This window comes from Lithobates pipiens, unplaced genomic scaffold, assembly GCF_037356315.1.
Source record: "Lithobates pipiens isolate NorthernLeopardFrog02 unplaced genomic scaffold, aLitPip1_a1.2 Scaffold_13, whole genome shotgun sequence".
Classification (NCBI taxonomy): Eukaryota; Metazoa; Chordata; class Amphibia; order Anura; family Ranidae; genus Lithobates; species Lithobates pipiens.
Genome location: NW_027507718.1, coordinates 119520192 through 119545111, shown reverse-complemented (window position 1 = coordinate 119545111; position 24920 = coordinate 119520192). Strand labels below are relative to the sequence as shown.

Sequence of the window (24920 nt, the reverse complement as noted above, 5' to 3'; positions counted from 1 at the left end):
ACCTATCTTGGACAGAAAACAATGTACTATTCCTATTGGCAGTCTTCATTCTAGAAATAGAAAATTGTCAGGTGGACTACATGAGTCGCCAGCAGTTGTTCCTGGGAGATTGGGTACTTCACCCCGATATCTGGATCCCAGACGTATATCCGTTTGCGTCCAGGTTTAACAAAGAAATCAACAACTTTGTGTCAAGAACAAAGGATCCTCTAGCATGAGGAACAGATGCCTTGCTATTCCCGTGGAATCAGTTCTCACTGATTTATACATTCCCTCCTATTCTGCCTTCGTCCTCGACTTCTTCGCAGGATCAAGCAGGAAGGGAAGTTGTGATTCTTGTGGCCCCCAGCATGGCCCAGGAAATCTTGGTATGCAGAGATCGTAAAGATGGCGGTAGGGGACCCATGGACCCTACCGCCACGGCCAGACCTTCTCTAGCAAGTTCCGGTATTCCATCCTACTTTACAAACGCTAAATTTAACGGTTTGGCTATTGAAACCCACATTCTGGAGAAGCGTGGGCTGTCAGGTTCAGTGACGTCTACTCTGGTTAATGCAAGGAACCCGGCCTCCAGAGACATATATTATAGAATCTGGAAGGCATATGTCTCCTGGTGTGAATCCAGGGGTTGGCACCCCAGGAAATATATCATAGGTAGAATCCTTGACTTTCTACAGATGGGATCAGAAATAAAGCCGGTCTTGAGTACTATCAAGTACCAGGTTTCGGCCTTATCTGTATTTTTTTCAGCAACCACTTGCTTCACACTCTTTGGTTCATAGCTTTATTCACGGGTTATTTAAAAGTAAAGTACTAATGCGCCACTAAACGTGTAAACAATATAAGCAGTAAAGTGCCCAGGTGCAACAGATAAATTATAAAGTAGCCGACTTCTGAAGTGTTGCCAGCACCAAAGGTATATGTGATTTGTTGTGAAGCAGTGCTAAATTCCTGTACAAAAAATACAAAATAAGGATTGCTAATTATAAAGTGCTAATACTGTTCTCGGGTATCTCTAGACCAATCTTACTGTTGAAAATGCTAATAATAAAGTGCTTATATCAATCTCACTTCTCAATAATGCAATAATAGTGACATCAAAACGATATATATAAAATTCACAGAGATGACTAATGTAACTTCAAATGCTAAGCAATAGTCTCTATGGGAGTAAATGCAGCAAAGAAAGGAAAAAGTCCAAATGCAGATAGTATAATAACTTGTAGAAATCATTTTCCAGTCCACACCCTCTGCGTGCTAGCCTCTCACCTCAAAGGAAGACCCCAGATGGGTCTAGTCATACATCAACAAATGTACACCACCGATGTGTCCTTTTCCTCCTCTTTGGGTATATCCTAGACGGATGGTCACTGCAGTCTCAAGGCTATTTCTCCACAGACACCGAGTTCCACGACCAGCTCCTTTAAAAAATTGTCTCCAGGGATAAAGGATAGAAGAGCCTCCATAGTGTAGTAGTAAAAAACTTGCATTTTATAAACACAGGGACTTCTGGTAGTGGCCGTAACCGGAAGTGACACCACCAAGCTTCTCCCTACGTAATACGTCATGCCACACGGGACTTTTTCAAGGGTATTATACCCTTGAAAGGGCATACCAAGATTATACCCTTGAAAAAGTCATGTGTGGTGTGACGTAATGCGCAGGGAGGAGCTTGGTGACGTCACTTCAGTTTACAGCCGTTATGATAGTTCTTATCGTGCACAGAATCGCCGGCTTGAAAAAAATTATATCTGAATGATGCCTGCAGCTGCAGGCATCATTCAGATATCCCCATTGATATGGTTAAGGAGGAAAGTTCCACCTTTTCATATTAAAACACACCCTGCTAGTGCTGTTAGTGTTTCGTGGGGGTGCATCACCAAGTTTTCATGGTTCATATCTGCAAGGCCTTCAAATTGGTCTTCAGTCCATACATTTACCAGATTTTATCAGGTGAATGTAAAAAGGCATGAGGATAACGCCTTTTAGGGGCAGTGTGCTGCTGAAAGCAGTATAACTCCTCTAGTCTAATGTTGCCCTAATTCTGTTGTGTCTCCCTCCCCTCAGTTGGCATTGCTATGGGACATCCCACATAGTAACTACTATGGCTCTGTGTCCCCTGATGTATGATAAGAAAATAGGATTTTTATAATAGCTTACCTGTAAAATCCTTTTCTTTGAAGTACATCACGGGACACAGAGGTTCCTCCCTTCTTTCTGGTATACATGTGTATTGCCTTGCTTCAAAAACGGAGGTACTTCCAGTAGTGGGAGGGGTTATATAAAGAGTGGACTTCTTGTCTTAGGGTGTGCCAGTGTCCATCACCTGAAGGGGGCCTATAACCCACATAGGAACTACTATGGCGCTGTGTCCCATGATGTACTTCAAAGAAAAGGATTTTACAGGTAAGCTGTTATAAAAATCCTATTTTTTACCATTATACATTCTATTCCGCTCTGGGGCTTGTATTGGTAATAGCAGATCTCATATACTTCTAATGATACTGCCAGATCAGTAGTGGCTGCTGCCAGCTGCCTTTTCATGCTGCAAATGTATGAAACTGAAAGATATGCTAAATTAGTTTACAGGGAAGTACATATTAGATATAAGTCCTTTTGATCGTGCCTAGGAGAATGAGCATGGATGGACCCAGAGATCCATTGGCTAGGAAGTAGTGTGCTAGTCTAGAGGATTGTGGAACATTTTTTTTTGATTTTCACTAATATTTACATTAAAGCTTTCTCTCTCTTCTGTACAGTTGGCCCATTGAAATACTCAACTACTCTAACCAATCGGCAGCGTGGAAATATGGTCTCTGTATTGCCAGCCACACTGGACTGTGAGTACATGGAGAATTGCAGTGTCTCTTAGTGTAACACCTCACACAGATTTATACAGAGAGGATTCTTTAACTACATCTTAGGCTGAGCTGTGTAAACATGAATGATTTTATACTTATACACCAAAATTCACCAGTAACAAACAGGGTCCATGGGACCTTGGGTCCCTGTTGTACTAACAGAAACTCATCAATGTTTTCTGTATTTACTACATTACACTATTTTCTAGTGTATAGATTACCATGACCATAAATATGTAGTTACTGTACGATTGCTGTTTTTCTACCTAATACATGTTGACATTTGATGTAATTGTCCAATATGGTGCTCTGTATTTACTCCCTATGGTGTCCATACACACAGTAATTGCCTGGCAAATTCAACCATCAGCCATATTCAGGATTCATTTACACCATACCTGCAGATTCCTGCACAGAAAAAATCCACACATTGTGATTTCAACAGGGCACATAGAAAACCATTGCTTTCTTTGAGCCCTTGCAGAATGCGTACAGAAAAACTGATTTCTCTGCACCATGGTGTGAATGAGGCCTCAAATTGCAAAAGTAACTGAATGGATTGAGGTAATCTGCCACCAACAGTCTATATACAGTATTTATATCTATATAGCAGGGATAGTGTTAGGTTACATTAATGTGTATGTAAACTCTAAGGCTGGGTTCACACTGCTGCGATGTGGGAACGCTGCGAATCCACTGTGGGTTCCCGCATCGCATGTCTCCCGGCGGCCGTTCACACTGCCCTATGCGAACTGCTGGGAGTGTCAGTGAAAAGTTAATGACACCCCCAGATCATTTCGCATATCGCAGTGCGATCTGCAAACTCGGACAGGAATCGGATCACATGGTGTGAACACCCATGCGATCCGATTCTGCTGCGGACCAAAAAAAAAGGTCCTGTGCGAGTTTGGGTCGGATGCGATGTGAATTCAGCCATACTATCTGTATGGCTGAACTCGCATCGCACAGAGATCAGATGTGATTTGCACTGCAGTGCGGTGCGAATCACATCTGATCTTGTCACTGCAGCAGTGTGAACCCAGCCTTAGTGCTACGTCACACCAGATGCAGTTCCGTTCGCTTTTTTTTTCTGCGCCAAAAATGCATGCAGTGTTTTTCATGTATTCCAATGGCTCTAGTTTACACTAGTGCAGTCAGTTTCTGGTGTAGAAAAAAAAACTGGAACCTAGCAAATTGTATCAAAAATGCACTGAAACTGAGTGAGGTGTGAACTGTAAGCAAAAACTGATCTGGAACGTATCCGGAGTGCATTTTTGTGGCGGGAACTGGCCCTAAATATGCAAGCACAGTGTTTTCCATGTATTCCAATGGCTCTAGTTCACACCAGTGCAGTCTTTGTGTTTTTGATACAATTTGCTAGGTTCCAGTACAATTCTGTGTGGGGAAAAATGCAGCATGCTCTACTTTTTTATTTTTTATTTTTTTTCTGCACCGGAAACTGATTGCACTGGTGTAAACTAGAACCATTGGAATACACGGGAAAACACTGTGCATGCATTTTTAGTTCAGAAAAAAGTGCACCTGGTATGAATTAGCAGGTTAAGAAAGAAAGGGGGAAAAAAAATGCACTGGACTACATCAAAAACACGTCAAAAACAGGCATGCAGAAAAGCATCGGGAACGCACCTGTACTGTGTTTCTATGGTGTGAACTGGCCTAATCTAATAAATCCAAAAGCATTGTGTTACTCCTATATTTATTGTACAAGTGCAAAAAAATTAAATAAAAAAATGTATTTTAGTATCTGTTCATCCAGCCAGAAATCCTTTAAACCAGCAATTTCCTGTACTTTCTGCCTCTGGACTGTTAATAGCTAGGATTGCTCCCTGCTATCTCTGTGGACTACAAACCACCACCTATTATGGAGAAGAGAGGGAGGGGTTATGTAGTCCTAACTAGGGTTGCACTGATACTAGTATTGGTGCCGATACCGAGTACTTGCTTCGATACCTTTGTATGATCGGTGAGGCGGTGGGAGCTGTTACAAGCACTGATCTCCCTGCATAGATTTCAGTAAAGCAGCTGGCATTGGCTTCTCCTGCGGCTTTCATTTATTAAAATGTATACAGGAAGATCAGTGCTTGTAACTCCCCTCACTGCTGCACCGATCGTCCAAGACTGTCCGCTGTGTCCTCCTCCATGCCCCTAAGGTCCCCCTCCATGTCCTCCTCCGCTCTTCCTTCCGCCTTTTCTCCGCTCCCCCAGTGTCCTTCTCCACTCCCCCTCTGTGTCCTCCTCCGTTCCACCCCTGTGCATTCATAACTGAGCATTGTGAACTGTGTTTACAATACTTAAAGGGGTTGTAAAGTAAAATTTTTTATTTTTTTAAAATAACAAACATGTCATACTTACCTCCACTGTGCAGCTCGTTTTGCACAGAGTGGCCCCGAACCTGCTCTTCTGGGGTCCCTCGGCGGCTGTCTCTGCTTCCTCCCGCAGGTGCTTCTCACGTTAATGCGAGCTCCCTCGCATTGGTGAGAAGCACTGCGGGCGCGCTCCCATGATACAGCCGGCGGCTATAGCCGCTCGCTGTATCACAAGGCCCCGCCCCCCGGCGCGCTGCGTCATTGGATGTGATTGACAGCAGCGCGAGCCAATGGCTGCGCTGCTTTCAATCCATCCACTCCAGCCAATCAGCAGCCAGGCTGAGCGGCGAAGAGGACGGCGGGGGCGAGCGCGGGATTTTCGAGGGGTCAGGTAAGTAAAACGGGGGGACTGGGGGTGCCGGCAGTGTGAGATGTTTTTTCACCTTAATGCATAGAATGCATTAAGGTGAAAAAACATTTACCTTTACAACCCCTTTAAGTTTCTGAATGGAGAGGAGCCTCTGTCTCCTCTGCATTCATCTTCAGTACAGCTGAGGCTGCAGAGAAAGGGACTGGAGAATCTGTGTCCTTGGTCCCTTTCTCTGTCTCAAAAGGGAGATGTCAGGGGTTTATTTTAGACCCCTGATATCTCACCAAAGCCCCCCCTCCCCCCCCAACAGGGTTGATTACAGAAAAAAAAGGAAAAATTGTGATAAGTAAATATTTAAATGTAAAAATAATAAATTACTGACACGCCTCAGTGCCACCTATCAGTGCTACTGTCATGTGACAAAACAAAAAGTATCGGTATTTGTACTCGGTCTTTAAAAAAAAAAAAAGGATATCGGTGCAACCCTAGTCCTAACACAATGTTACGTAGTTACTCCCATTTTTAGGGTTACAATGCTTCTTAGTACTGTTGTCACCCTAGACAGGAAGTTGGGTAATACCAGCATTACGAAGTTAAAATAAAGAAAAAATGTTTTAAATTAATTTAAAATAATGCAGCTACCACATCTAAGGACAGGTAAGCTTGCAGTACTATCTATTTTTGTTCTTAGATTTAGATACACTTTAATCGGTCCAGTCCTCTTTGTGATCAGTAGCTGGTTAAAACTGCAAAAACTTGTTGTGTATGGCCAGCAATAAAGCTGAGCCATACTGCTCCATGTTCAAACAAACGTTAACTAAAATGCCTGATCATGTTAGTTTTGGTTCTCTTGCATTGCTGTCCTGGATAGGAAGATAACATTACCCAAGTCACAGCTACTGCATGAGCTTCTATGTTTATAAGTACCTAGATACACTGAGCTGCATTTAAAGCATTGCCATAGCAGCTAATGAGATTTTTTTCCTTTCATAATCTGCAGTAGAAAAAGTGTGAATCTGATTCGTAAATAGTTCTACTGAAGACAGCTCATTAGTGACAATACTCAAAGGGGGTCTATTAAAAAAATGCATAGTAGGTTATCCAGTAAAAGTGCATGTACATTTATTCTGTGCAAATGAGGGAAAATTAATATTATTAGGCTAATTCCTGTTCCGGGCAAAAGTTTTCCATTGATGTAAAATGGAAAATACTGCATTTGGCTAAATGTGGTATTTTCTGTTTTTAAATCCATTAAAAACATTCAGCCAGCACAGGTAATTGCCTAATAACATTTGCTTTTTTGCTCCCTTTTGCACAGTACTAATGTACATGTACTTGCTCTGGGCAAATTGCTATGTAATTCTTGTACAAATAGGCTCCTAGGTGTCCAGTTCCAGCTGATGCTTCAATGGTGTGTAAACCACAGCACTGAACTACTATTTGCTCCTTTTCTGTGCAGGTAAATATACAATCAAAAAGGTTTTGTCCAGTGCTACTCTGTTCATTCTACACTAAAATCTCAGACACTGTTATCGGTATGCTCCTGTGAAGTACAAAACACCTCCCTTCTATGGTATGGACATAGGACGCGATGGAGGTGTTCTTTAGTCCAAATTAGGAGAGAGCAGCCTTGGGTGACAATACTTCATCTTTAAAGACAGTGAGTGTTGTCACTGTAGTACAGAAAGTGTGTTGCTGGCAAATGAAAATAAAAGGGGAGAAAAGCCTGAAAGTAAACTATTGCAGTGGCTGTGGTACTGGGACGCTGCAATTCTTGGATTTAGATACAGATTCACCACTTCGCATGAGCCAAGTTCAAATTAAATGTAGGTGAGCATGCAAGCCTATTATAAGTCCCTTATGCTTAATTTCAGAGGGTCAATATTTTATTAATAGAAAGATCAGCTTTTTAAATGAGTATTGGGTTGATTGTTTGTCCCTTTTTACCAGCCCTATCTGTACATCAGGTTGCAGCCCAGGGGGAGCTGACTCAGCTTAAGGAATATCTACAGAAAGGTATTTTCCTCTCATTTTACACAATTGTTAACACTGTGTGTGCTATGGTGTGGGCAAGTCTACTGTTTCTTTAAACTTTGTTTTTTTCCCCCCCCCCCAAGATGACACTCTAATAAATCGACCAGATGAGCGAGGTTTTACTCCTCTAATGTGGGCTGCTGCTTTTGGAGAAATTGAAACTGTTCGTTATCTCTTGGAAATGGTAGGGTTTTTGTTTGTAGCTATTGAAGAATGGCCTTATATTTAAATGTGGATTTAAACAACTTTAAATTAATTCAACCTGTACCCAAATGATGCACACTTTAGTATTTACATATTCTGAAAGAGCACTTGAAAACAAACCTGTGTTCACCGTTAATCTCTGTAACTATTAACATTATGAAGGAATTCATCTTTAACCACTTGACCTCCAGAAGATTTACTCCCCTTTATGACCAGGCCATTTTTTTGTGATATGGCACTGCATTACGTTAAAGTGGATGTAAACCCACTCTCATCCTTTCTAAACTACTGCAATATTGGTTATCTAGAAGGATATACATGCCTCCTGCATGTATACTTATCTGTCAAATGTCTCCCCTCTGTCTGCTATGAGGCCCGAAAAACTGCAGAGTTTGTGGGTGGGTCTGTTTTCCAGGGCCCAGTGGTTGGAGTCGTGATGTCAGTAGACTCCCCGCCCACCTCTACACTCCCCTTATCAACATGCATTTTCTCCTGTGTATTTCTTACACTGAACTGCTATGATCACTCACAACCAGTCAAAACCCAGAAAAGTCCTCACATGACTTCAGCATGCCCAATCATGCTGAGGTGTGGAACAGCCAATCCTTGCAGAGCTGCTGAAGAAAGGAGTGGGGGTGGGAATTAAAAAATAATGCGTTTCTTAGGCTAGTGCATGAGATAAGTAAATCACCTGTCACTCACAGCAAGGGGGAGGAACGGACAACGTTTTCACAGTTTGTCTGTTTTATTTCACTGAAAAAAGATATGAGGATTGCTCAGAGCTGGATTAACTCTTTGTGGCAAGACTGGGCACAGCTGATCTGAAATCCCATACTCTATATTGTGCCAGACAAAAAAAAATACAATTTCGGGTTTACATCCACTTTAACTGACATTTGAGCGATCATGCATCGCTGTACCTAAATAAAATGTATATCATGTTGTTCCCCCAAATAGAGCTTTCTTTGGTGGTATTTGATCACCGCCTGTATTTTTTGCATTTATAAACAAAATAAATAAATATATAATATATTTTTTTTACTTTCTTCTATAAAACAGATCCAATAAAAAAATCAAATTCATATATTTAGGCATATTTTTGGTAAAAAAAAATCCCAATAAGTGTATATTGATTGGTTTGTGCAAAAGTTATAGTGTCTACAAACTATGGTGTGTATATGTACTGGAATTTTTATTCATTTTAATTTGTTTATACCAGTAATTATGGCGAGCAGCGACTTATAGCAGTACTGCAATATTGCAGCAGATAGTCAGACGTTAACTGGCACTTTTGACACTTTGTGGGAACCAGTGACACTAATAAAATGATCAGTGCTAAATATATGCACTGTTCCTGTACTATTGACACTGGCAAGAAAAGGGTAAACCATCTAGGACAATCAAAGGGTTAATTGTGAGCCTAGCCAGTGTTTTAATGTACTATGTCTGCTGCTTTTACTCAGGGAAGTGATGCATTTTATTCCCTGCTTTACAGGGACACAAAATCTATCCCTTTCTCCCCCTGTCAGAACAGAGATCTGCCTTGTTTACATAGGCAGAGCTCTGTTCTGTGTCTCCACCTGATGATTGGTGGGTCCTGGCAGACATCCTGTGCCTGGCACACGCAGATCTGCTTCTGCTGTTACAGCAGAAGCAGGCTGCCAGCGGCTTGCACCCACCCTTCAGGTGGAAGTGCAGAATTTCGTGTGTGCGCGCGCGTGTGTGCGCGTGTGTGTGCGCGTGTGTGCGCGTGTGTGCGCGTGTGTGTGTGTGTGTGTGTGTGTGTGTTTCTGTACAGAAGAGCTGCCCTGTAGAAGTGTACGGGTGATCCTTAAGTGATTAAAGCTCACATCAGCGGCACAGATGGCAGCCTTGTAAGCTGTTAGAAATTGACTGATATTGGACTTTAGAGTCTTTGATATATTCTATTTAGATCTTTTAGAATAATTCACTTCACAGTACAAACCGTTTTAAAGCCCATTTGTTTCTCATTCATTGAAGGAGTGCTGCCTACAGATGGATTGGCAGCTCAGTATATACTCCCAACATTCCTCATTCTTTTTTTGCTAGTGTCCTAGAAGGGCAGACACCTTTTCTTCCTGTTCAGCTCAGCAGTCTAACCTTTTTGCTAGGTACCATTTTTTTTTCCTTAATCAAGTTTCTGACTTCATCGCTGCTGAGCTGAATAATAAACACAGCTATCTAGGTCAGCCTTTCCTCAGTTTGACTTTGCTTTGCCATACCTGGACCTCACTAGACTGAACATTGCGGGGCTACCAAGGAGTGACCTTTAAACACTGGACTCTGAATTGGGGCATTTGTAAAAGTTAGCTGCACTCTCCAGGTCCAGAGCTGTGGCACATCCCCAGGTATGACCTTGTCTGAAGACTTACTTTGTGAGTAGATTTTTATCAGCTGTTTGGGCTTCATCGGTACCCAAGACCTTGGTTTGCATCCTGAGTTTTAGGTTGCCTTACTGCTTTGAGTAATCCCAGCTCAAACTCTAATGGCTCCAAGACTGTTGTTCACAAGCCGACGTCTGCAACCTAGAGTTTATTCCATCATCGGTGACCTCTTTAGCTGTATGTAGCGTGACTGGTTGCTTTTCCCTTTCAGCTGCGGCTTTCACTACAGTCATGTAAAACGTTATGTTCAAAGTCACCTAATTATTCGCAAAGGCCACAACGCACTCTAGCCCCTTCCTCAACAAAGTCTGTAATATGATTTACCCACAAAGACTTTGACTCAGAATCACTCTGATCAGAGATTGAAAACACCCTTACAAGCTATGTGCCCCCCCCCCCCATTGTTTATTAACCTTGTGAACTTTTGGAATATGATTTTGCTCAAAAGTGAATTATTCCCAGTTTGAATCTGGCAGTGTCCCACCTTAAAAAAAGCAAGCACTATACCAGTGACAGATGTACCTGTCATTAAAGCAGATTTTCCTCTTCCTCCACCTAATAAACCTGACTGCCTAAAATCCCTAAAAACATTCTACTAACTAAAACGAACAAAGTTAGTAGTACCAGCCTGCTACTGCCTCCCATGGACTCCTGAGTCTCTCAGCACTTGTGTCCCTCGCTGATCATCAACTCATGCTGTCTTTAAAATAAAACACGAAAACCATTTGGTATGGTGCATGCACAAGCTGAGGCAGGTGACATTATTGTTAGGTTGAAAATAGGTTTATTTTAAGTTCATCACAAACCAGAGCTTGTCGAGAGGGGAGCAGTAAAAATGAACAGCATAAGTAAACACATGAGTCCCTGAGAATCTTTGACAACATTTTCTAAAACAACATAGACATCTGTGCTGACATCTATTTTTTTTAAACAGATGTGTGAAATGAGGCTCATGAGCTCATGCGCTTCACATCATGCATGCATATAAAAATTAAGCTAGCCTGCAAAAACACTTTTTTTTTTTTTTTTTCTTCAGATATCACAAGGTAGGAAAGGGACTCCCCTATAGGCACTGGTGGGTGACATTGCCTTCCCAGGGGACATCTGTCAGACCAGGGCTATGTCAGTCTTGCCTTCAGGTAAACCAGGAAGTGCACAAATAAAAAAAACATGTTGGATGATTTTACACCAGTATGCAGAGCTGCACGCTTGTGTGAATTTTATTGAAAGGGGGAAAGGTTTGCTTTAAAAAACCTAAACAATACGCTGTTCATTTTTAGAACACTGTTCTTGCTGATGGGCCCTGCTCCTCACCTCACATCTTGGTTGTGACTTTTTCCTTTGCCAGGCTGTGGCTAACTGGTTGAAATTCCTAAAAAGGATCCTATCACTGGTGCAGTTAATCCTGTGGACACTTCCCTTCCATATGGGTCTAATGTAAGGACACATGTTTAGAACTTGGCCAAAGTACTGGACTGCAGAACCCGCATCTGGTTTGAATGGGCCTTGGAGAGACAGCGTCTCTTCGAATCTGCTCAATACCAATATCAATGATGCTACTGGTGACAGCAGGAAAAGCCGAAGGAACAGACTGTCTTTTCCCTCATTATCAGTTAGGAATCCACTCTCGTTTCTTCACTCCAGCAGCCTTCAAGTTGAGACCCTTCCTAGCTTTATTCCTTGTCTAGCAGCAAGGTCAGGTGGCTGAAAGTCCACCAAGTTTTTAGACAAGCCTCTTTCCACACGAAGGTGCATCAGTCATATCGTGCATCTCAATGCTCTGAATCTTGTTTTTATAAACCTAAAATCCTATTTTGATAAACATTTGTTCCACGTGGGACACACAATTCCAACATCAACACCTTGACTCTACCATTTGCTGGCCTTTGAAAATATGAATGATTTTTAGTTCATTTATGAACTTGTTTTATGCATGTGAGAGAAAGCAGAAGAAAAAAAGGATTTGGCCACCCAAGATACAAAATGGGAGGAAGGGCCTGGTAGGTTTTCACTTTCAGCAAAAGATTAGCCGACTTCTTCTTTCCTTTATGGATGTCCACTGTAGATTCCCCCCTTGTGTTCTGCTAGCTAACTCCAGCCCAGAGTAATTTCATAGAGAGACAGTTCAATGCCTGCTGCTGTATGGGAGACCATCTCTGAACCTTACACAGTGACTATTCTTGTGGCTACCCTGACCTTGCCTAGTCCATCCACAACATTAAAAACATGCACACAAAGCAGGTCCACTAGGGTATCCTGCATTAGTTGTTTAATGATGAGCAGGAAGCGTAAGGTTACGTTTTTTGTTGGCTAATAGAATACCAGTAGTATATTGTATGCCTGCAGCAAACAGTGCATCATTTTTTTTCCTTACAGTAGCTCAAGAAAGTGCTAAATATTTCAACTGCTGGAGAATTATTCAAGTGGTAGGTTCTTAGTTCTACAGTGCATAAGCCCTGTTAGTCAGTTTCTGTTACTACATCGGGTAGTGCTTTAATCTTAGTTGCAGGAAACTGATAACAGATACATAAGGACCATGTATATCTTTAAAACAAAGAAATACAGGTATATCAACCACATTAGGGGATCTGATTACACCATATGGTATTGATAGTGAATGAAATATAATGACATGCTAATTAGACTTTTTTTGTACAAAAATACATTTAAAATCCAGACCTGCTGCACAAAATGCTCAACAATACTAATTTCTTTTTGAAGGGTGCTGACCCTCATATACTGGCCAAAGAACGAGAAAGTGCCTTGTCCTTGGCCAGCACTGGAGGATATTCTGATATTGTGACCCTGCTCCTAAACCAGAAGGTAGACATTAACATCTATGATTGGGTAAGTGAATATATGGCACAATAACTATAATGAGAATGAGGTAAAAAAAAAAAAAGTGTGGTAATTTTCCGCTTGAGTTCAAACTTAAATACAAGTGAAAAGGTATGGCACAGATAGCACTGAAAGTCTAGTTATACAAAGTAATGCCTCAAAGGAAAACGAGGCTGCTTTTGCTGTGCTGTCTTTTTAGCCAAACAGCTGTCCTCTGGGAATCCCTTCTTAAGTTTTAAATGTGTCTAAATAAAGATTGTATAGCTTAAAATATATATAGAAATGTTTTTAATTTTTTTTTTTTATTCAAAAGATTTTAAATTGAACTTTCAGAAACAGACGACAAACCAGACTATAAAACAATTTCATGATTTCTAATCTTGTTTACATAAAATTGACTCAGTTTCCTTGCAGATTTTTAGTTTAATGTCAATTTAATAATAAACAAAAAAGCCAAAAAAAATTTCAAATATCAAATATAGTAATATGGGAATGTACCTTCACAAAGAAGTTGAAGAAACCTATATCGCGTAGATTTTTAAGGCACCCACAAAACATATGTTAAAAATTGTATTTTATTTATAGTAGTAAAAGTAACCTAAATTAAAAACCAAAGCATGTTTTTATGTAATGATGCATATAATCAAGGTTCATTCAAAGGGTATGTCATATCCTGAGTATATGTAAACATGGGCAATTCGATATAGTCACAGTAGGGAATTGAGGGGGATTCATAGAGCTGCATATGGGTTTCTTCAGCTTTTATTTATTTATTTATATATTATATATTATGTGTGTATATGTTTGTTTCCAGTTATGTGGAATGTACCTTCAGAATTTTTAAATATGAACAGGAAGGGGAGGACAATGTTACTATCGGACTGATTCTAACAAGAACTCAGAGCAATGTGGGAGCATCGGTTTAATGATATAGCTGTAGCTTGTACATGACATAGAAATTAAATCATAAAGATAGGGGAAAAAGGAAAAGGGGAAAGAATGAGCGGGGTTTGGGTGGGGTAGAATAAATGCAGAGAAGAGATAAATAACTGTGGAAAAAGGAACGGTGGTCAATCTTAAAACTCTTCAGACTGTTGAAAGATCAAGTGAATGTATGCCTAAATAATCAGTTGGGGAAGGTATCTGTTAGCCAATGTCTAGGAATAACCACACATGCAGCAGCAAGGACTTTTTTTATTTTTTTTATTTAATGAATGTAATTGCCCCAGGAATAAAGGACAAACCAGGTGGTCATGGGAGTATTTGGTATCATAGTACATGTTACCCTAGCATCAATGTGTAGGATCAAGGCTCAAAACAGCCTTCCACCATATATATAGGTCATGTTACCAACTGCGGTATTGCATTACCAACAACTGTCAGGCACAGAGGGTTAAAAACTATGAAAGACAGCTGGGCATCTATACCAATGAGTAAGGATTTTGCAATTTTTCTCTTGCGCTTTGCAGGAGAAAGAATCAACATTTTTTTCTCAGTCCTCTGGATCTATTGCGATCCTAATGTCACCTTCCAAACCAAGGTATATACTGTATAAGTTGGCCATTGTGGGTCTTCTGTATTAAGATAATGTATAATTGCGAAACTATGTGAGTAAGAGGGGATTCTTGTACAAGATGACTTTTAAGAGGTGTAGGGGTGAGGTCAGTTAGAATCTGTCAGAAAGAAGGTGTAAGAACAATGTAAACTGTTGGCAGGTAACCAATTAGGCAGTTGATAGGAGTTTGTGGCATGGAAAATGCCACACTGTAAGGCTTGCACTCAGTCTATGGGAAGATTTGTGCAAATACAGATGTTTGCATTGCTAAAGAGGAAACAGGATGATCCCTAATAGTCAATATTTTTTCCGTTAAGGGGCATATCCTTCTGCAATTTTGAATCAATCCATAACATAGCCCATAAGTCAACTTGGTGGAGGATTTGTTTAAGTGCCACTCAGAGTTTAGTATCATGAGGGTGCATCCAGTCTGCTACTCTAGTTGGTACAGAAGCCTTAAAATAGAGAGCCATGTATGGAGTGCTGCACCCAACTCTAGATTTGGACTGAGATAGTGTTTTATGATCTAAAATGTTTTGACCCCCAGATGAGTTTTGTGTATAGACATTGTAGTTTTTTGGAGAAACGAGTGCAGGATTGTGATAGGAACAGTTTGAAATGGGTATAGGAATCCAGGGGTGACGTCCATTTTCAAAATATTAATTACACCAAAAAAAGAGAACTTTTTTGTTTTATAGATTTAAAGATCTGTTACTGATTTCCAAAGTAAAAGTTGGAATTTTAACAAGAATAGTTGAGATAAGCCAGAAGGAATATGGATCCCGTGGCATTTTGCTGATTGACGGCATCATTTGAAAGGGAAACTGCACTTGTTGAGGCCTGAGGGATACATTCAGGATTTCTGATTTTGATCAATTAACCTTCAAATGACTGTTTGTTTTATTTTTATAATTCTTCAATACCGGGCATTTTTACCCCTTTCCTGCCCAGGCCAATTTTCAGCTTTTAGCGCTGTCACACTTTTTTTTTTGTCAGTTTTTTGGAAAATGAATAAATGTAAAAAAAAAAGGGGCATGTATATCTTTAAAACAATACAGTACAGTGTTGTCACTGGTGTAGTGGTGATTAGAGACACTGACTGGTGACCTTATGTAAAAATATACAAAAATAAATAGTTTTTTGTTTTTATTTATTTTTAAACACACTGTGACCAGAGCAATACAGTGTTATCATAGTAACACTGTACTACTCTGGGGAAGTGATCATGATTTTTTTCACACATTGTAATTCCTTATGCTAGTTAATTTCATTAGTGCAAGCAACCATTTTTACTGAATAAAACTGATTCATTCAGTATCTTGTTAGTAATTAGCTGTGATTGGCCAAAGCTAATGGCATGGTACAGACCAATCACAGTTAGCAACACAATTGTATACAATGAAAGTAAGCCATCCATTGTGACAATTGTCATATGATCTACTGTAATTGGTCACAGCAATCACTTATTGGAGGCAGTGGGCTGGTATAGTGATCAATCATCGAGTGTGTCCGGTGGTGGCTGTGCGGCCCCACGCGTGGCATGTTCTTGGAGGACAACATATGATGTCCACCCAGAACAACAAAAGTCCCACCCGGCCCTCATTTTGCTATAGGCTAGGTGGGAACTGGTTACCACAACTGAGCTAGTTATTTTGACACAAATATGCACACACTGCAAGTTTCTTACCTAAACCATCTTTTTTGTTGCAGAATGGAGGGACACCATTACTGTATGCTGTAAGAGGGAATCATGTGAAATGTGTGGAGGTGTTGTTGGGTAATATTTTGAAAACCTTTTTTCCCTAGCTGAAATATTCTGTCAGTGAAGTGGTCTAGATTGTTTTGGAGAAGGCAAGGGTGCATGTGAAGGAATACATAAAAGCATTCTTTTCTACATCATGACACTTCTGTTTTAAGGTTTCCTAAACAAATGTAGAGGAAAGCAACAAATCGTATTGTAACACTGTAATGCACTAGTAGCTAGCAAATTATAGTGTGAGATTATATATATATATATATATATATATATATATATATATTATACGAAGCACATAATACATTGAGGGGCTGTGATTTGTGGTTGTTAAAAAATATGTTTTTTTTTTTTTTTTGTTAAACCCATCATGCTTACCTAGGTGGATGCTGCATCTGTCCCCCGGCGTCTGCACTCGCTGATGGCTCTGTTCTCTCAGCTCCCCGAGCGGAGAGCTGCTGCCTGTCAGTCAGCAGCTTTGCACTCTGCTCCTCCACGCTCACTGGAGCGCTGAGTCCAGGCACCTGGCAGATCCAAACTTTATTGTCATGATGACTGGACTGTTCTGTGTGATGTCAGCAGAGAGCGGAGTTCAGACCGCTCTCTGCTGAAAATGGGTCACGGGGGGGGCAAAACCAATTGCACTCTTATGACCTATAGGAGAAGCCCAGCCAAATGAGCTCCTTTAACAGTAAGTGCCGGTTCACACTGGATGTCCGACTCTGAAGCCACCCCACACAGCACGACCTGACCACCTCTTGCAAACAAATTCTTTAATAGAAGTCAATGCAAGCTGTTCCGAAGTTGCCCCAAAGTAGTACAGGAACCTTTTTCTAAGTCGGAGCGACTTGAGTCGCTCCTATTAGAATGGTTCCATTGAACTGCATGGAGCGCGACTTGTCAGACAGCTAAGTCGCAAGACAGGTTGCCACAGTGTGAACCGGCACTAAGGGGGGTTATGAATGTGCAACATGTGGTCCTTTTTATAAAGTCAGCCTCACTGATAGATTTTTGAATTACGAGTGTGTTTTTGTACATTTTGAAACTTTTTATTTATTTATTTTTATTTTAAACATGCTTATTTTATACCAACAGAGAGAGGATCTGACATAACTATGGAGGCAGATTCTGGATATACCCCAATGGATCTTGCTGTGGCACTGGGTCATAAAAAAGGTATATGAAATATGATTTCACTGAACACAGAAGCTGTGCTTATAATTATCAGCATTCATATTACAAAACTTCAACATTCACCTTTTATAACGTTAACATGCTGGTCATGGGGTAGTACGTAGTGTATATTAGTTATAGATAACTGAATAATGGCCCTATAATTATTGCTTTAACTTCGATGCATGCAGCAATCTGTAACGTGTAGCCATCAACATTTTCATACTTGGGCAGTCCCGACATGTTTACATTTTGTATGTATGTAGGGATGGGGGAGACCGCACTACTGGGGGTCTGTGGAAGCAGCTAGGAGTGTCTGTAAAACACCCCTGCTGCTGCAGGCATATTTCATATGCTGGCAGTGAAAGAGAAAAAGCATCTTTCAGTTTTAGGAGTGTAGACATAGATATTAATAGGAGTTTAAATTAAAGGGCAAGTTCACCTTTACAGAAAAATCTGTAAGGTGAACTTACACTGGACCCCCTTCCCCATCCCCTCTGGTCCCACTGACCTGGAGTCCGGCGACCACCCACTCTGACACATTGGACAGCCGCTTCACCGGTCTGGAGACTAAAAATCCCCTTGGCTTAATCTCCTAAAGGTAAAGAAGGCATTCTATTTGATCGGCGCCGTCGACCAATCAGAACCCGCCTAGCCTGTCCTGTCTGCACTGGAGAAGAGCAGAGAAAGCCACGGGGATTTTAAATCCCAGGACCGGTAAATCGGCTATCTGATGTGTCAGAGCAGGTGATCACTGGACTCCAGGTTAGCAGGGAGGGGGTCCAGCGTAAGTTCACCTTACACTTTAACTACTTGTAGGCTTTCAACAAACTTCAAGTTGTGCTGAACCTAACTTAAGCCTGCTTGTAGCCAGCATTCTTATTAAAATCTGTTTAACCATCCCATAGTGGAGCTAAATTAGGCTTTAACCCTTTTGCTACCAGAGCTGCATATTTTTAAATTTTTTTCCACACATGTTAAAATACACATTTTAGAGCTGAAGATTACCTCAAATCTCCCAACACATTTATATACAAAATTTGGTCAAACCAGAGACCTTGGTAAATTTAAATGTTGGTAGTTTTATTAGTATTTATTTTTCTGTAACGCGATTATGCACAACTGTTCATCAAACCCATATTTTCAGTAAAAAAATAATAATAATTTATTAAAGTTGATTTTAGTGAACACAAAGGCAATATCTTGCCCATTTTTTGTGAAGTATAGAGAAATTTGAGGTTGCTTTGAGTAAATACCAAACATGTCAATCCTTAAAACTGCATGGGCCTGTGAAATTATTACTCTAAAGCTGGCTACACATTTTTCTTGTACAATTTTCCTTTAGATTTACCAAAACCATATGATATGAGGTCACACCTGAACACTTTTAAATTGGGATATAATTGTGAAGTGGAAGGAAAATGATTTTCAAATATTTTTTTACAAATATCTGAAAAGTGTGGCGTGCATTTGTATTCAGTACTTTGTAGAACCACCTTTTGCTGCAATTACAACTGCAAGCCTTTCTGGGGATGTCTCTACCAGCTTTGCACATCTAGAGGGTGACATTTTTACCCATTCTTCTTTGCAAAATAGCTCAAGCTCTGTCAGGTTGGATGGAGAGCGTCTGTGAACAGCAATTTTCAAGTCTTGTCACAGATTCTCAATTGGATTTAGGTCTGGACTTTGACTGGGCCATTCTAACACATGAATATGCTTTGATCTAAACCATTCCATTGTGGCTCTGGCTGTATGTTTAGGGTTGTTGTCCTGCTGGAAGGTGAACCTCCGCCCCAGCCTCAAGACTTTTGCAGACTCTAACAGGTTTTCTTTTAATATTGGCCAGTATTTAGCTCCATCCATCTTCCCATCAACTCTGATCAACTTTCCTGTCCCTGCTGAAGAAAAGCATCCCTACAATATGCTGCTACCACGTTTCACAGTGGGGGTTATTTACGAAAGGCAAATCCACTTTGCACTACAAGTGCAGTCGCTGTAAATCTGAGGGGTGGATCTGAAATAAGGGGAAGCTCTGCTGATTTTATCGTCCAATTATGTAGAAACTAAAATGCTGTTTATTTTCCTTGCATGTCCCCCTCGGATCTACAGCGACTGCACTTCCAAGTGCACTTGCAGTGAAAAGTGAATTTGCCTTTTGTAAATAACCCCCATAGGAGTGCACGACTAATAGTTGTGTTGTGGACAGATTCTCCCGCCTGAGCTATAGATCTCTGTAGCTCCTCCAGAGTTACCATGGGCCCCTTGGCTGCTTCTCTGATTAATGCTCTCCTTGCCCAGCCTGTCAATTTTGGTGGACGGTCATGTCTTGGTAGGTTTGCAGTTGTGCCATACCCTTTCCATTTTCGGATGATGGATTGAACAGTGCTCTGTGAGATGTTCAAAGCTTGGGCTATATATAATTTTTTTTTGTAACCCTGCTTTAAACTTCTCCACAACTTTATCCCTGGTCTGTCTGGTGTGTTCCTCGGCCTTCATGGTGCTGTTTGTTCACTAAGGTTCTCTATCAAACCTCTGAGGGCTTCACATAACAGCTGTAGTTATACTGAGATTACATTACACACAGGTGGACTCTATTTACTAATTAGGTGACTTCTGAAAGCAATTGGTTCCACTAGACTTTAGTTAGGGGTATTCGAGTGAAGGGGGTTGAATACAAATGCATGCCACACTTTTCAGATATTTATTTGTAAAAAAAAGTTTGAAAACCATTTATCATTTTCCTTCCACTTCACAATTACGGGCCACTTTGTGTTGGTCTATCACATAAAATCCCAATAAAATACATACGTTTTTGGTTGTAACATGATAAAATGTGGAAAATCTCAAGGGGTATGAATACTTTTTCAAAGCACTGTAATGTTTAATGGCACACCATAAATACATAAAGTCCAAATGAATGACAATTCATTAACCGTTCTGCATCTGACTCCGTGCTCCACCCAAAACGTGTCGGTGAGATTGTCTGAATCTTATGCGGTTTCCCCGCACTTCTCCTGTCATAGTAGGCTTGTCATAGTAATTTTGAGCCAAAGCGCTGTCCATGTGACGGTGCTGACTAATTAGAATCCCTGTAGTCTGTACTTTCAGGCTGGGGGGAGAGAGCTGCAGGAGATGCGGGGAACAAGCCATGGAGGAGGCAGGAGGACCCAACCCGCAGCCGCCCACATTTGGATCTGGAGCTGGTGGAACCTGTCATGGAGGGGAGGTGTCCCGCTGTGTTCCTGTGAGACCTTAGGCTCAAAATTACTATGAGAAGAAAAGAATGGCTGCACACCAAAGGAACATTCCAACAAGTTCAGGTTTGAAGAAGCACTGAGGAAAGTGTGATACACGCCACCTCCTGGGTTCGGGCACTCTGTCTTGTTGGCTGTCATTTGTTTATTTGCAATAAACTTGTTGGAATGTTCCTGTGTTGGTGTGCAGCCATTCTTTTCTTCTCATTGATTATCGGTGGCAAGCCATGGCTTGCATCCAGACTGCAGTGATTGCTCACCTGGAGCAGTGTATTCCTTGTTTAAACAATTTTGCATAGTTTAGTACAGAAGTAGATGACTTTGACACTCCAGCCGAGGTTAAACAAATCCCATCATGCCTGTGATGGTCTATTTCTTGCAATGCCTCATGGAACTTGTAGTTTCACAACAGCTGAAGTGACCAAATTGCCTACCGGTTATAGTATATAGATACGGGGCATGTTCTATTATTGCTACTTGCATTAAAGAAAACGGGTCTGTGCTGTAACTATAACATGGTTTCTGTGCTGAAGGTATATTTAATACTGTTGACACAAAGAAGATAGACATAACCCTGGAAGCCAATATAGAGTTAGAAAACAGAGAGATAATGGACCTGAGATTGTTTTTTGTCAAGCTTATGGCGTTACAATTTTCTCTAGTCCAACAGGTCATTGAACATCACATCCTGAAATTGTTTCAGAGCCAAGTGTGACACAGTTGAGAGAAATAAGTAGAGAGATGTATGAGCTCATCTTCATCTGCTGAGACATCTGACAGAGGTCATGGACAAGATGAAACCCAACATACTAAGCAAGCTGGCATTTCTTTTGTAAAGGAAAAGACTTTATTGAAGCACTTGACAGAAGAATGCACATTCAGAATAGGAATATCTTTAATCAATGTATCCAACACAGTATATTGAAGGAAAAATTCCATGGCTTGTGTTGGGCAGCAGGAATGACACTTTAAATGTTGGCTGCTGCCCTTGGTAAAAGTGCCTTGCCCAGCCATGATAATGGAGGGCCTGTGTAGGTGGCATTTTAGCATATCGTCTTCTGGAACTCCAGCATTGATCAGCAACATTGAAAACATTATCATGGTAAAACAGGTCATCCTTCATTTTAGGTGGAAGGTTTATTTGATCTAGAGCCCTTTAAACCCTGGAGATATCTAGTATATTTTCATTAAGTTAAAGCTGCGTATCTACATCGCACTGCTTTATTTACATAAAAATATATACGTGCTTCAATCAGGTATAATGTTGGCCATATGCATGCAGAAGTTTGGCAATGTAACAGAAAAGAAATTCCAGAATTTATCAAAGGTCTCAAAAAAAGACATATGACATGGGCTCTGGATTGATTCTGAATAACGATTTTATGGGGTCTACATAAAGCCATCATTTTGTTGGGTTTCATTGGGAACTGTTTTTTAAAAAAAACACAAATAATGGATTATTAGGCACAGTGGTGACTGAGAGCAACTGGGTGGGCAGTCGGCAACAAGTTGTGCAACAATCTCAAACCCAAAAAATCTCCTCTCCTGTGTTAGAATAATGCCATCTTACTTCTCAGGAAGCTTTGCCCTGTGCGCTCTTCCTTTCAGAGCAGAAGTGTCAAAAAGAAAGAAAGGAAAAAAAAAAAAAGTGAGTGTTCAGAAACTCATAAAGGCAAGTAAGAAGCCAAGGCGGGCTGTGCATTAGGTTTTATGCAGGATTGAAGCCTCTTGTGCAGGCCACAAGTTTTTGTATGCAGGGTTTTTCTAGGTTTTAATGAGCCGAATGGCAGCTCCTCACTTGGGATTGGATGGAGAAAGATATACTGAGAGCTGGAGCGGAGCTTTGCATTATTCTGGTTAAAGGTGAATGAGAGCTGTAGGGATGCACTAGTGCTGTAGTGGCTGGCAAAGAAACCAATGTTATGCTAGAACAGATTTCAGATTGGGGTCAACAGCAGCAAGACTGGCAAGTATGAGTAATGGTCTTCTACAGGGTGGCTTATTTAAATTTTAGTCACTTTCATTTAATATTACACAGGGCTTTACAGAGTGTGTAGAAGCATTAATTTCTTGAACAGTGCTGAGCAGCAAAAAAATAAATCAGACTGTTTAGCCCCAATAGGCAGTGGAATACTACTTAATATACAAGTGGATACATAACAGTGGGCAGAAATCACAATTTGAACTTGTAAAGAAAAGCACAAGTGTCTGCTATTTCAGTATTGTCACTTAGGCATTTATGTATAACTTGATTTGGTTCATCATATTACAATATTTTTTATAAACTAGAGAGGATTTGTTTGTTTTTAAGTGTGGCTTATACAGTGGGTATAGAAAAAATAAAATCGCCCTCCTTTTTAAAATAAAATAATCACATCTTCTTGTTTTGCTGCCTAAAAGGAAGACGGACGTGTTTTTTTTTGTTTTATCCGGCAGTATTTACTCAGTGCAACTTATAACATCCAAGTGAAATACCTAATACAAACATGGCAGGGAAAAAAAAAAAAAAAATACAAAACAGAATTACTGAGTTGGAAAAAGGATCACACCCCCCTCCTAACAATACCTTGTCAACGCAAGTGTAGCCGATCACCTTCTCAATGGCACTCAACTGATCAGCTGTGTTTAGTTAGATTAGCTCAGCATGAAAAGAGCTTTCCTGGACCAGTAGCCACTGAAGCAAACCATCATGACACTTTTTGGGGACCAGTGACTATATTAGTGATCAGTACTTAAAAAAAAAAAAACACAGATCAATGTATAAATGACACTGGAAGGGGTTAACTGTGTTCCCTGGGTGTGTTCTATGGGGTTCCTGGACACCAGGGATCCGCCTTGTTTACATAGGCAGTTTCCCATTCTGCCTCTCTGTGCAGCGATCGGGCATGCATCCACAGTATCTATTGCATGAAATTACATACAGGTATGTTGTTTCGTGCAATAGAGCTGCCCTGCTGCAGTATATGTTCTGTGGGCGGTCCTTTAAGTGGTTAAAGATCCCGAGGCCACATGGAAAAAGCCGTTATGGTCAGATGAGACTAAAATTTAAATTTGGCCTCAACACCAACTGATATGTCTAGCGGAAATCCCATACAGCTCTCCAGTCAAATAACACCATTCCTACAGTAAAGCATGGAGGTGGTGATAACCTGTTATGGGGGAGTTTCTCTGCAGCCAGGCACTGTAGCTCTTGTCAAAATAGAAGAAAAATTGATAGGGCAAAATATTAGCAAATTCTTGAGGAAAATCTGCTGCCCTTTGCCATAAAGTTGTCAATAGGAAGTAGGTTTACCTTTCAACATGAAAATGACCCAAAGCACACAGCAAAAATGAACACAGTAGCTGAAGGAGAAAAAGGTGAATTTCCTTGCATGGCCTAGTCAGAGCCCAGACTTAAGCTGGATGCCCACTATACAATTTTATGTAGCTCTTTTCATTCAGATTTACCAAAACCATATATGAGGTCATACCTTAAGGCTACTTTCACACTGGGGCAGGTGTCAGCGGTAAAGTGCCGCTGATTCTACCAGTGCTTTCTGTCATTTTAGCGGTGCTATTCGGTCGCCTTTAACCCCCGCTACTGGCTGAAAAAGGGTTAAAATCGCCCACAAAGCACCGCTGCCCCATTGATTTCAATATACACTGCTCCTACGGCGCTGCAAAGATGCTGCTTGCAGGACTATATTTACCGTCCTGCAAGCACACCACTTCAGAGTGAGAGGCCTTGGGCTTTCACACTGGAGACACAGGAGAGGCTCTTTACAGGCGCTATTTTTAGCGCAGTAGCACCTGTAACGCACCTCAGTGTGAAAGTAGCCTAATGCCGCGTACACACGACTAGACTTTCTGGCAGACTAGGTCCGACGGAATCAGTCAGTCAGACAATCCAATCGTGTGTGGGCTAATCCGATCATTTTTCACATAAAAAATAAATAAAAAATCAGACGGGCCTAGAAATAGAACATGTTTCAAATCTGAGTCTGAGGGACTCAATTCCTATCAGGAAAACCGTTTGTATGCTGGTCCGACGGACCAAAAAAACGACGCAAGGGAAGCTATTGGCTACTGAACTTCCTTTTTTTAGTCCTGTCTTATGTCATCACGTTCAAAACTAACGGACTTTCTAATGGACTTAGTCCGTTCCTG

General features: G+C 40.9%; 1 protein-coding gene across 4 annotated transcripts in view; it reads left to right on the top strand.

The window, feature by feature from the left end:
* The window catches only part of RFXANK (regulatory factor X associated ankyrin containing protein), a 30927-nt gene extending 7865 nt beyond the window's left edge, over positions 1–23062 (top strand). For 3 of the 4 annotated variants that reach the window (XM_077475455.1, XM_077475454.1, XM_077475457.1), the window contains 7 exons: positions 2760–2840; positions 7509–7574; positions 7676–7776; positions 12923–13048; positions 16305–16371; positions 17443–17523; positions 20616–20947. In XM_077475455.1, the coding sequence (XP_077331581.1) occupies positions 2760–2840; positions 7509–7574; positions 7676–7776; positions 12923–13048; positions 16305–16371; positions 17443–17523; positions 20616–20776 (683 nt within the window). In that variant the 3' untranslated portion in view covers positions 20777–20947. Of the gene's footprint in view, positions 1–2759; positions 2841–7508; positions 7575–7675; positions 7777–12922; positions 13049–16304; positions 16372–17442; positions 17524–20615; positions 20948–21436 lie in introns of those variants that run through there. The other variant, XM_077475456.1, reaches the window with a different exon arrangement.
* The last annotated feature ends 1858 nt before the right edge of the window (positions 23063–24920 follow it).